Source organism: Sus scrofa, chromosome 15, assembly GCF_054392235.1.
Source record: "Sus scrofa isolate SSC_HxYL_T2T_F1_AM1 chromosome 15, Sscrofa_HxYL_maternal_Yorkshire_Landrace_v2.0, whole genome shotgun sequence".
Taxonomy (NCBI): domain Eukaryota; kingdom Metazoa; phylum Chordata; class Mammalia; order Artiodactyla; family Suidae; genus Sus; species Sus scrofa.
Genome location: NC_139397.1, coordinates 117,844,999 through 117,857,739, shown reverse-complemented (window position 1 = coordinate 117,857,739; position 12,741 = coordinate 117,844,999). Strand labels below are relative to the sequence as shown.

The following is a 12,741-nucleotide window of genomic DNA, read 5'->3' as shown; positions in this document are numbered from 1 at the left end:
TTGTCAAAACATGGGCTGATCTGGCAAATCAGGAACAACTTTTCATTTCAAGAATTTTCTACTCTGATTCTCCAGTTGCTATGGAGATTGTCTCATAAAACAGAGTTGGATTTTGTTGAGATTAGTCAGTTTAGATGCTAGGATCTGATATAGTTGTTCCTAGCACTAGCACTACCCTCATTGTCATAGTGTAAAAATAATGGCTGGTTTTACAAGCCTATGTTAACTTAGTTTTAGGACATAGCATTTACTTTGAGAATTACAGGATACTTCCACCATGTAAAAAGCTGGGGGAAAAAAGGAATTGTTCATTGGAGAAGTACTTAAAGTATCAAAATTGATTTCCAGTGACTTGAGTACACTGAAGGAGAATTACTAGGTTGTTCATAAATACAGGCTTAATAAATGCAACAGGATTATATCTACCACTGTAAAACAGAGCTACTAAGAAAGGAAAAGTCCAAATGGGAGAACTGGGATAAACTAACCTATTAGTTAAACTAATGACCAGCAATTACCAATGAACACAACCACACTTGGAAAAGCTGCTCCTTTTCTCTCAGTTTGGCTCTGCAGCAACCTGAAATCCAAGTAAGTTAATACCCCATGGGGCACCCCTTAGCCATGCGGGGGGGTCTGACCTACTAGATGGGCAATTTTAAGGCTCATTCCAGCAGGATCGGGCCCCAGTTGCTCATAGCAGTGACTAGCTTGATAATATATCTCATGTTGGTGTTTCTTCTTCTCTATTTCACTCTTAGTGTATATTTAATAGGTTTTATTGAAATTTTTGACAGGAATAAATGTACTATAAGAATCCTCTAGGAGTTCTTGTTGTGGCATAGCAGAAACAAATCCGATAGTATCCATGAGAATGTGGGTTCAATCCCTGGCCTCACTCAGTGGGTTGGGGATCTAGCATTGCCATGAGCTGTGGTGTAGGTCGAAGACACAGCTTGCATCCTGAGTTGCTGTGGCTATGGTGCAGGCCGGCAGCTGTAGCTCCAATTCGACCCCTAGCCTGGGAACTTCCATACACTGTGGATGCGGTCCTTAAAAAAAAAAAAAAAAAAAAGGACTCCTCTAATTTAGATGACTAGGTGGTGGAGTGCACGAAATATTTGTCACCTGACTATACGTTTCTTGTAATTCTTCCCTAGTCTGGAAGTCACATGTAGGATTTATAGTTTAAAACTGGGAGGAACCCTCCCCCACTCCCCACTATCACTTCATCTAGGGAAGAGGTCTTCTAAAATACCCAGGATTAAGCCACAGGTCACTGAGGGAAATAACATTCACTCCTTACTAGCAGAGGCAGCACTTGGAGCCTCAAAGTTTAGGGGTTCTAAGTTTTCTGATTTTCAATAGATTGTAGATCTATAAGGACCCAGAAATTAAATTTTGTTTCAGAGAATTTGGACCTAACAGGATTTATAGCGGATGATTTGTATCATGCTAACTTTTTTTTTTTTTTTTTTTTTTTTTTTTTTGTCTGTACCTGTGACATGCAGAGGTTCTCAGGCCAGGGATCAAACCCACACCCAGCAGTGATAATGCTGGATCCTTTACCCACATGAAGTCTGTGTTTCATGCTAACTTTTTGAGCCCAGGCTCCTAACCCTGGCAATACTTTTCCTTAATTCCTTTTTATTTTTGTCTTTCCTTCTTAGCATTCACAGTGACTTTCAGTGTCTAAGGCACCAGGGTCATAAGATTCTGAAGAAATAATATAATGATGCGAATGGCATTGATGGTCCTGTAAGATTAAGTGCATGAGTGCAAGTTTCTCCACTCCCTCATATACCCACTAGCCCATCCTTCTGATCTCCTTTGGGCAAGTGTAAATACTAACTTAATTACTAATAAAACTAATATGACAGCTAGGCTTACACCTACCTGGAGAGTTACACAGGCTCATCCAGCCAGTCACAGACAGCACCAGACAGCACAGGCCCGACCCTGGCAAGCTAAAGACATGGAGGAAGTGGAGCAGAATGTGTTTCCCGCCATCAGCCGACTCCTAAGAGGAGGGAGAAAGGGGTAGAGATGCAAACCCAGCATCTCTCCAATATCTCTCCCACACCCCCTATCAGGGAATAGATGTTGGGAGGGAGCAAGGCCAATGTTTTAATCTCCTAGGGCCAAAGTAACAAAAGTGCCACAGACTGGGTGGTTTAAACAACAGGAATTTATTATCTCACAGTTCAGGAGAGTAGAAGTCCAAGATCAGGGTGCCTTCTGAGTGCTGTGAGGGAAGGATCTGTTCCATTTTGGCCGCATGTTCACCTGGCATTCTCCCTTTATGTTGTCTGTGTCCAAATTTCCCCTTTTTATGAGTACACCAGTCGTATTGGATTAGGGCCCCACTCTATTCTAATATATGACCTCATGTTAACTAATTATATCTGCAATGACCTTATTCCCAAATAAGGTCACATTCTCATGTCCTGGGGGCTATGACTTCAGCAGATGAATTTTGCAGGGGACACAGTTTAACTCATAATAGCCAGAAGACCAGCAGAACTCTCTCCACATGGAAGGAAACATCACTAGTGGCAAAGAAGCATTTTCTTCCAAAAAGAGATTTAAAGTGGTGGGTGTGTGTGTGTGAAGATGGGCATCCTCTAGGTGGTAAAGAAGAGAGGGATTTTGGGAAGGAGAATAGGAGAACTTGACCTGTTTAGGGGGCAGGTGGTGAGAGTTAGGGCTGGGCTTGAGACTAGAGACCACTGAGAGGTTGTTGAGTATTGTCGGTAGCTGGGAAGATAGAAGATGTATGGGAGCCAAACACACACAAGGAGACCAAACTACCTCATGAAAACTATTTTTTGGCACTTTGGGAGCTCTAGTTGGGTGGAAGAGCCACTTTAACTCTTCCTTGCTGTGGGGAGTGGGTTTTATACTGAAGGCTGTTTACATATTGCTGATTCATTGACAGAATTCCTGGCCATCCTCAAAGCTTAGCCATGTCCTATCTGAACTGCTTTTGGGGGGAGTCCCAGATTCTTAACATCCCTCCTGAAAGGGTGGGAAGTACTTACAAAGGGGTGCACTATGTGGAAGTGAAAGGCCCAATTCCAGCGCCGTCCACCCATGACAGGTATGTGTGTGTATATATATATGTGCGTATGTGTGTGTGTGTGTATATATATATATATATATATATATATATATATGCCTGTGAGTTTTTGATCAACATGATCTAAATAGTTACATCACATTGAGTGGCTCGACAGGGAAGCCAAATGGTAAGTGGACAAAATAAGAATTTTGGAGATGAATAAACCTGAGTTCAAATCCCAGATCTTCTACTTATTTGCCAGCTGACTTTAGGAAAATTGCTTGGTTTCTTTTATAGTATCTTTTGGTATTGTATCTATACAATGGAGAATAATATCACTCTGTCTGAATGGATATAAGAAATAATACTGATGCATGAAGCTCCTGATCCCCTCCCTCCCACCAGGAAACAGCTGTCACAGTTTTTAATGATTCTCTGTGGCCTTACAGAGGGGGTTGCTAAGCAGTTGAGGCCCAGGCTATCCCCTTCTACCATAAGTAGAATAGATCCCTCTTCTCTGTGTTATGTTATCAAGATTCCAAATTAAGTGTCTTTTGAGAAATGGGATTGAATGACAAGATGTTTGAAAACCACTTGGGCAGGAGATCTCTGAAGTGCTTTCAGCTCTAAAATCCCAAGTTCTATAGCAGACAGCTTCTCCTCTATCAGTTCTTCACTTGCAAAGTGATATTGAGCACATATTTCAGAGAACTTTTATGAAGATAAATAAGAGGTATTTGTAAACATCCAGACAGTATTGGAGGGCCTGTTATGCTTCCTCTTACCGTAGGATGCTATGACGCTATGATGACTATAGGAGAAGTAGAATGGAGTTCCTTCCCCCCAAGAAAGCTGGGCCATGAAATCTGCACCTGAAACAATGAGAGAAAACCCTAGGACAGAATCAAACAAGTGACTGAATACACTAGGAGTTACGTATGTTAGGTCACTCAGGAAAGTGTAATTTTTTTTTTTTTTTTTAGGAAAGTGTAATTCTTTAAACAAATAATTTTATGTCTGCACAAAGTGGTAATTTTATCAGCATCTTCCCTACAAAGGAATAATAAGCACTTTGTATGTACATCTCCATGAAAATATACGTTATATTCAAGGAAATAGTAAGAGTCTTGGATATAAAGACATACGTGTAAAATGTGTCCCAAACTACTACTATGCCATATTTTTCATGGATACCTATAGCTCCATGAAATTATATGGTCTACTAAGAGTGTGGGGTGCATAATTCTTATATTTATGGTAAGGATAGAGAATAGATCTAATTTTTGTCATTCTGTAGCTAGAAAACAGGCCTAGAAACATTAAGGAACTTACTCATAGTTTTCCATAAACATAGAGGCAGAGCATAGGATCTTCACAAGTGTTTATTTACTAGACCTTGCCTGGAACTTTTTATTAATTCTCTTTTTCAAAATTTCAAACATCATAGGTAGGGTTAAAATTCATCTCTGCCCACCACTTAAATTTCTGGTTCTCCGAACCATCCCCTGCTGAGTTACAGTATAGGACACCCACACTCAACCCAGAGTTTTCCCCATGCTTTTATGTCTATGAATACACTCATAAATCCAATATAGTATGTCTTGTATATGTTCGTAGTATAAGTGCTATTATACTATAACTTTTTTATTTATCAAGGTATCTTGGAAATCTGTTTATGGTGTTACCTATAGTTTATTCCTTTTAACTACTGTATAGTTATCATAGTGTGAATATATCATATTTTTGTATTCCCCTATTTATAGACATTCAGATTGTTTCTCATTTTTTCTAATATGAATAATGTAGCAGTGACTATTCTTGAATATACTGTCCTGTATACAAATGTAAGAATTTCTCTAGAGCAAAAAGAAAGGAATGCAATCGTTAGGTATAAATATTTCAAAATATTTTAACAGATTCATTTTTACAAGAAAATTAATCAAGTGCTTATCCTGACCTAATTTCTGTTAATGCATAGGTTTTTCTCTTTGCATTTTACTTTTTACTGCCATGCCAATGGTAAACTGACAACTTAGAGACACAAGTGAAATTACTTTCTTTTAGTAAGTCCTATTCATTTTGAATCATAGACAGTTATCAACATAGCATTATTTGTAAGCTTATTTGTCCTTTAGAAATGAAATATAAACAGTAGCATCCAGGGATATGCAATAGAGTTTTATTTCCCCCCCTAAATTGTTTTCTGCTCCCTCAAGAAAGAACAGGCAGCAGAATGTGTCAGTAGAAATGCAATTTAAGAATTGCACTTGATCTTGTTTTTCAGCCTAATGTTTCTGTTCTTTCATCATAAAGATCAGCTGCATTTTATTTTTTTCCCGTCCCTTAGAATAACATCCAGTTCTAGTCAGCATGTTTAATGTACTTCTCAATGATGTTCTAGCACAATAAATTTTCGTATCTCGTGCATGTGTACATATGGTAAAAATTTCTTCAAGTTCTGGCCATGTGGGGGAGGAATATTGCGGTTGCTTTGTTAATGCAGTGTTTGTGTTGGAGCGGTTACGGCCCCGCGCTTTAACTCTCAGCACTGGGCGTAATGAGATGGCTTTGATGGTGGCGTAAGAGTCTGGTGGGATGGTCACAGCTTCACACTTCAAAGCCGAGCATATGGGGCGAATACTGGGTAGCTTTGTACTCTTTGGGGATGGTTGGGAGACAATTCTTAACAGCTCTGTTTAATGAAGACATTGGAAAAGGAACGCTCCATCTTTAAAATAATTTTGAATTGCAAAGAGAGAAATTTCCACCACCCCCCTTTCATAGACTAAACTAAGAATAATTTTTCCTAGTCTGTACTTAATTAGAAGCAGTGCAGCATCACAACTACACTGTATTTTCAAACGTCTTTTTCAAAGTACTGTAGCAAGATTAATCGGCCAGTTTTATTTTAGGTATGTGTATGAATTTAGGCAAAAACTTTTAGGGCTATCTGTTTTACCATCTGAGAGATTTTTATGGCTTCTGGTAGAGAATCTTTTTTTTCCTTCTCATTAAAAAATACATAAATAAAAAAATCAACTAAACAAAAAACTTGGCTATATTAAGAGAGCTATACTAAAACTAGAGGATGCTTGTAAGATTTCAAGTCTAGCACCCAGTTTAATTTTTAGATTCTATGCTTTTTTCCCCCCTCTTTTTATTGCGTATGAGGTGATGGGGTTGAAAAATACTCTTTTTGAAGTAGATTTTTTGAGTATAATTAGAGTTCTGGTTTAAAAATAATAATAATAAGCCACATATTCATATCACAAGCCAGGGGAAGTAGAATTTATCTATTCCTAGAAGAAAGGAAATTGAGGTTTTTCTTAAATGTGCATTTTGACTGCTATAAAAAATGTAACAAAACCAAGTATATCAGTTATGTCCCATGTATTGCTGAATTGCAATTCTGTTTAACAGTTAAATTTCAACACCTTTTATACCAGCAGTCCTAAAATGCTCCTGAAAGAAACAAAAGCAGAAGGGGAAAAATAATGTTAAATACCACTGTAGACATGAAGTGCACATTAGTGTAAGGCAGGGGAATACGTACGTTTAATGGAGCAAATTCTTAAGTACTGTCTTAAATGTGGTATATTCTCAAAAAAATACTACATTTCAGCCACAGTTAAGTCTGTTACACGCTCAGAAATAAACATTTGTGTTATGAATATGAAGCTTAAACTTTTTAAATCATTCCATTGATCCTCCTTTTGCAAAGGAGAATAACCAAACTCACAGAACACTTTAAAGTTAAGGCTGGAATTTGTAATTATATATGTATAGAAGTGACTAAAAATCATTTAAAGTACATAAGATCAATCAAACATGAAGGTTATATTTTTTAAAATATTATCATTATTTTTAGAATATGACTAATGAAAATGGAAAGATCAGAAGTACTAATGATGGTGGGAAAAAATTGTCAAGAATGAAAGAAAAACTAGACAATATTGGCCCTTTAATAAAGAGCAATTTGGGAAGCGGCAGTTTTGCTTTGCCTATTTCAGTCTGGCATGATGGCATCATACCCTGTCAGCACAAAGCGGTCGGAGTGTTTTTCATGTCTGACAATCTGACTGGCTTAGGTAACCCACAGCTGCAGGTGATTCTGACAGCTGGGGCATGGGAAGACAGCTCATGGAACAAACATGATGATGGAGAATAGATTGTGTGGCTTCTTACTAGGGATAAGATGTACTCCTGCTGATCTTATACTTTGTTCTCTTTTGTTAGCATAGCCATCCCTTACTCGTGTGTAGGTTTGGAATATTCCAGGTTTGCAGCATCCAGCATCTGCAAAGTGCTTAGGAACCAAATTCAGTTCCTTCGACTTAACAAACACTGATTGTGCAGGGAGTTTGAAACCTAGAAGGAGAAATGAAAGTTCGCAATTAACTATATAATACAAGTAGATTAGATTTGATGTTCTATCAATAAAAGCTGTAAAATACTATATCAACATGAAAAGGAGTAATGAATTTCAGCAAAGAGCAAGCGCAATGAAGAAGCAGGGATAAGCTCAGAAGTTCTGGTTTCTTGAGACTCACTGAAAATTCAAAGTCCCTACTCTAGAAATGCTTGACTCCACTGTGGTGGAATATTGGCTTTACAGAAAATGCACACAGAACTGTTGCTTTAAATAATAATGCTGCCTACCTGAAAACTGATGAGACTTGAGCTGGAAGTATTCAAAATTTTTATCTTCTTTAAGAGGGCTCTTTGTTTGCACGAAGTGAGCATTGGAAATTACAGTACAGGGAATAAATTAATTGAGAAAATAAAATGACACAATTAAAACTAGCTTTTTTGAATATGTAACTTATATCACAAATAAAGTAGCTTGCTAGTAATTATACTTTTGACTAAATTTGGGACATTTCTTTGAAATGCAGGCAGTCTAAACTTACTTTTCAGTGACATTACAAATACCTACATTCCATGGGCCCTTGGGTTGCAATCATTAGAAACATGAAAAGTTATTTCCCTCAGTATGACAGTATATGGTCACTATTGCTAAATACCATTTTGGCTTAAGTTGTCTTTTCATTGTATGAGAATAATGAAATATTTTCTTCATTGGAAGACAAAAAAATTAAGCTTGATTCCTTCCACCGTGAATTTGTACAGAAGAGATAATGGAAGTGGAGTGTTATATGGGGATTTCTAGTAAATAGTGACATACCAGTCCAGGAAGGTATTCAGAATTTTCGGAATATAAACCTGTGTGTAGGGGAGTTCCCATTGTGGTGCAGCGGAAATTAATCTGACTAATATCTATGAGGATGTGGGTTCAATCCCTGGCCTCGATCAGGGGTTGTGGATCTGGCATTGCTGTGAACTGTGGGGTAGGTCGCAGATGCGGCTCGGATCCTGCATTGCCATGGGAACTTCCATGTATTGTGGGTATGGCCCTAAAAAGCCAAATAAACAAAACAAAACCAGTTGTGTAGGCTTGCAAGGGGGAAGGGAAGTGAGCATATCCTGGGTACCAAGTACCAGGCATTGTGCTAGATGCTTTTCTTAGTTTATTTAATCTTAATCTCTCTATCCATTCTATGGGGTGGTTTCTTTTATGTCTTTTTTCTTATTTCCTTTCTTTTTTCTCCTTTTTCTCTTTTTATCACTCCTTTTTTTCCCTTTAGTTTCTTTATTAAAGTTTTTTTAAAGCAAGTTTCAAAGATCATATTATTTCACCCCTGTATATTTAACATATATCTCTAAGTGATATAGACATTATTTTATATCACCATCATTGCACCAAACAAAATGATAATGTTATGGTACCATCTAACACCTAGTGTATAATCTGAGCAATACCTTTCAGTGATGGGCTTGTCTGATCTGAATCTACACATGGTTCACACATCAAGATGCTTGTTGTATCTCTGTCTCTTTAGATCTAGCCCAGTTCTCCACCTATCTCCCTTTTCCCTCCTATTCACTGGTTGCAGAAAGTGGGCCAGTTGTCCTGTAGGATTCCCACATTCTGGATCTGTTTGCTCTCTTGTGGTGGCATTTCATTTGTATTTTTATCCCTTTCATTTCCTGCAAACTTTAAGTTAGCCCCAGAGGCTTTATTGGCTTGAAATTCAAACTTTTTTGGCAGAAGTTTTTCAAAGGTGGGCTATGAGCTTCATATGTGTCCTATCAGGAAGCCACAATGTCTGATTATTTGGTGATGCAAAGATAATTGCCTTTGTGCCTAATTGACTTCTCATGAGGATTTCATCCATTGATGATCTTTGCCTGAAAGTTATTTTCTTAGGGGGTGCAAAATGGTGATTTTCAAATTACACCATTTCTTCCACATTTATTAATTGGATTCTCTCTCTCTCTCTCTCTCTCTCTCTCTCTCTCTCTCTCTCTCTTTTTTTTTTTTTTTGGCTATTCCCCGCAGCATGTAGAATTTCCCTGGCCAGGGATCAAACCCATGCCACAGCAGTGACAATGCCAGATCCTTAACCAACTGCACCACAAGAGAACTCCAGTTGAATTTTTTTCTATTAAAAATCTTTCCCTCATCAGTTCAGGCTATCTGGCTATCATGAAATTTGGTTTATACAGAAAAGGCAAGAGACATACTTTTAAAAAATTCCTTTTAGTTGCCAGATTTCTAGATAAGGAGTTGCTTTTTGTTTTGTTGTGTTTTTTTTGTTTTTTGTTTGTTTGTTTGTTTGTTTTTTTCATTTTATAGATAGAGAACTTGAAGCTCAGAAATGTAAAAAAAAAAATTGTTTGGTATCCCAAACAGCTATTAAGGAGCAGAAATGTATATTCAAACCTATATCTTCTGTCCTCAAAAGCATATGCTATTCCTGCTAAACCAAAATATACCATGCTATCAACCCCCATATTGCTGGCAGCTAGGAATTGCTACTGCCATTATTTCTCCCTGCTTTGCCCTTTAGGAACCAAGCTCCAAGAATTCCCCTTTGGGAGTTCCCGTCGTGGCGCAGTGGTTAACGAATCCGACTGGGAACCATGAGCTTGCGGGTTCGGTCCCTGCTCTTGCTCAGTGGGTTAACGATCCAGCGTTGCCGTGAGCTGTGGTGTAGGTTGCAGACGTGGCTCGGATCCTGCGTTGCTGTGGCTCTGGCGTAGGCCGGTGGCTACAGCTCCGATTCAACCCCTAGCCTGGGAACCTCCATATGCCGCGGGAGCGGCCCAAGAAATAGCAACAACAACAACAACAACAATAAAAAAGACAAAAAAAAAAAAAATTCTCCTTTGCAGCATGCTGGGCTTTATAAATTCATGCAATACTATGGCTCCAAATGGAGGTGCTAGTCTGGCTAGGCCAAGAACTAGGCAGAGCCAGGAAACAGGTCACACTATTTCTGTTTAGAAGGAGAGGCTTTATCATCACAGTTTGTGCTTTAGGCGCCTGGGACAGCCAAAGTGTGAGTCACTCTAAGTTATGCTTGGAGCAGATATCAGAGATCTGAACAACTTGGAGACTTGTTAGATGTTAAGATATCTTAACCCTCCTAAACCTTTTTCCCTTTCTTTGGCCACCCCTGCCCTGTGCCATTCCAGATTTGATGGGAGAACTTAGGTAACTGCCTAAAGGTTATTTTACAAGTTCTGAACCTCTGTTAACTGTACGTGTCCCTGGCATCTGGCCCCACCTGCCTGCCAGAAGTCTTTGGTCCTTTAGTATCTTAAAGCAGTGATAAAGAGGTAGAGATCACTTAACTAAATGCAGAAAGTTTTACTGGCTTTGTGATGTCTTCAACATCATGGGCTTTTAATGCTGGAGTCTGTAGCTGATTCAGAGAAAGAACGTTTCCCCAGACTTCATAAAACACCAAGGTACAAAATCTCTTTTAGTGTCCTCCATATTTTACCCCTCCCATCAACGTGACAGTCCACATTAGAAACAAACAAAAACCAGTCTCTAAAATTGCAGTTGGAGAGGTTACCTGTGATTATTATGGTGAAAGGCCCCTTCTTGGCCCCTGATTTCCATGATGTGCCTCCAAATAAAGGAGGCCCACACTCCTGCTGTCTCAGGCCAGTACCCCAAATCCCTAAACATCTCCATTTTATACATCAGGAAAAAAGTATTCTATCTCTATCCTTGCTTAGAGGGGACTGTAACTAGTGCTGTGAAAACATACTATCAGTTGTAAGCAGTAGTCCTCTGAAGTAGTTCTGTAGAAAAAAACAGGAGGGTAATTCCGTGATCTGCCTAGAGAAGATACCATCAGAGACAGAATCTAGATATAAACATGGAAAAAGAGGATGAAAAAAATGTTGCCATTCAGAGTAGCCTCCATAAAATTATATTTAAATACTAGACTTCCTTACAGAATACCTGGCCCAGAATAGCTGTCCAGTGGAACTTTCTGTGATTATGGAAGTGTTCTGTATCTGTGCTGTCCAGTAGGAGACCACTATCCACATGTGGTTATGAAGCACTTGATATATGGCTAGTACAACTGAAAAACTTACTTTTTATTGCATTTCACCTTAATTAAGATTAAATTATATGGCACTTACAGCTAGGAGTTACCATATTGTACAGTGCAGATCGAGCCTGTATACTCATGACTTTTTCTTTCTCCTAACAGTATACACAATTTGGGATGGTTATAAAAGTTTTCAAAAACTGAAGGTATAAATTTCATTAATCTTAGTGATGAACTTTTCTTATGGAATTAGATTTGTAGTGGCTTAGAAGTTCCAGCCTCCTTGTACAAAGACAAATTTTATTATGAGATTAACTTCAAGGGAAAATTACTTATGCTCAAAATTTGATTTTCAGAATTTGTATGAATTATACGCTTTAGTGATGATAGTTACAACAGTGATAAGAATACATTTAATTCCACTGAACTGTATACTTAGAAATTGTTAAAATGATAAATTTTGTGTTAAATATATTTTACCACAATAAGAAAATCATGTGCTTTGTTTTCTTTCCTTGGGCCTGATTTTAATTTAATTTTGCTAAAATTTCCCACTGCCCTTAGGCCTTGCTGAGAACCTGCTCCTCCGTGTTCCTGGCTGCAGTGTGTTTCTCTTTGGTGAGGCTGACCTGCCTGAGAAGCGCCCTCTTGTCCAGAGAAGGAAGCAACTGGGCTGGTTCACAAGGAGGGATTTCAGCGCTCTTGAACCTGACTTGGGAGTTGCGCCTGCCCGAAAATGTGGCCTGACAGGTTCGCAGTATGGTTTTGATCTGCTTTTGTTTTTAAACTTGAGAAGAGAATCCTGAGGTCACCTACATTTGGTCCCTCTCACATAATGCAGGAGGGTTAGAGCTGGGGCTCCTTGAATTGGTTGAGGGTCTCCTCTTGGCTTTTTCTTACCCATACCTTCATAAGTTGACCAGAGATGCTAAAGGTCCTTATCAGATGTTGGTTGAGAGCCCCCAAGAGTCGTGCAACATGACCATGGATGATGAGAATGGTTGACACTGGGACAGGTCCTAGAGGCCCATTGCCGTGCCAGATGTGAGGTTGGATCCTAAGGACACTTGGCAGGACACTAGAGCTTACTTTTAGCTGGTAGGAGAGCCTTTCAGTACTTGAAAATCTGATGTGTCCAAGATTGATGCTTATGGCTAGAAGTCAGTTCTTCTCCCTGGGGATAAGTTTTTCTAGTTAACAGGCTTCTAGGACAGAGAGAACAAACACAGGGAGTAGTATTCTCCCTTACCCTGGATCTCACCAACT

The 12,741-nt window shown here is 38.8% G+C and overlaps 1 protein-coding gene across 23 annotated transcripts in view; it reads left to right on the top strand.

Moving 5' to 3' along the window:
• The window catches only part of FTCDNL1 (formiminotransferase cyclodeaminase N-terminal like), a 387,434-nt gene that overhangs the window by 61,803 nt on the left and 312,890 nt on the right, over positions 1 to 12,741 (top strand). For all 23 annotated transcript variants that reach the window (XR_014830075.1, XR_014830080.1, XR_014830076.1 and 20 more), the window contains one exon: positions 12,040 to 12,225. Coding sequence is in view for 16 of the 23 variants with exons in the window: in XM_085000316.1 (XP_084856442.1) it covers positions 12,040 to 12,225 (186 nt within the window). In the remaining 7 variants the exon portion in view is untranslated. The remainder of the gene's footprint in view (positions 1 to 12,039; positions 12,226 to 12,741) is intronic.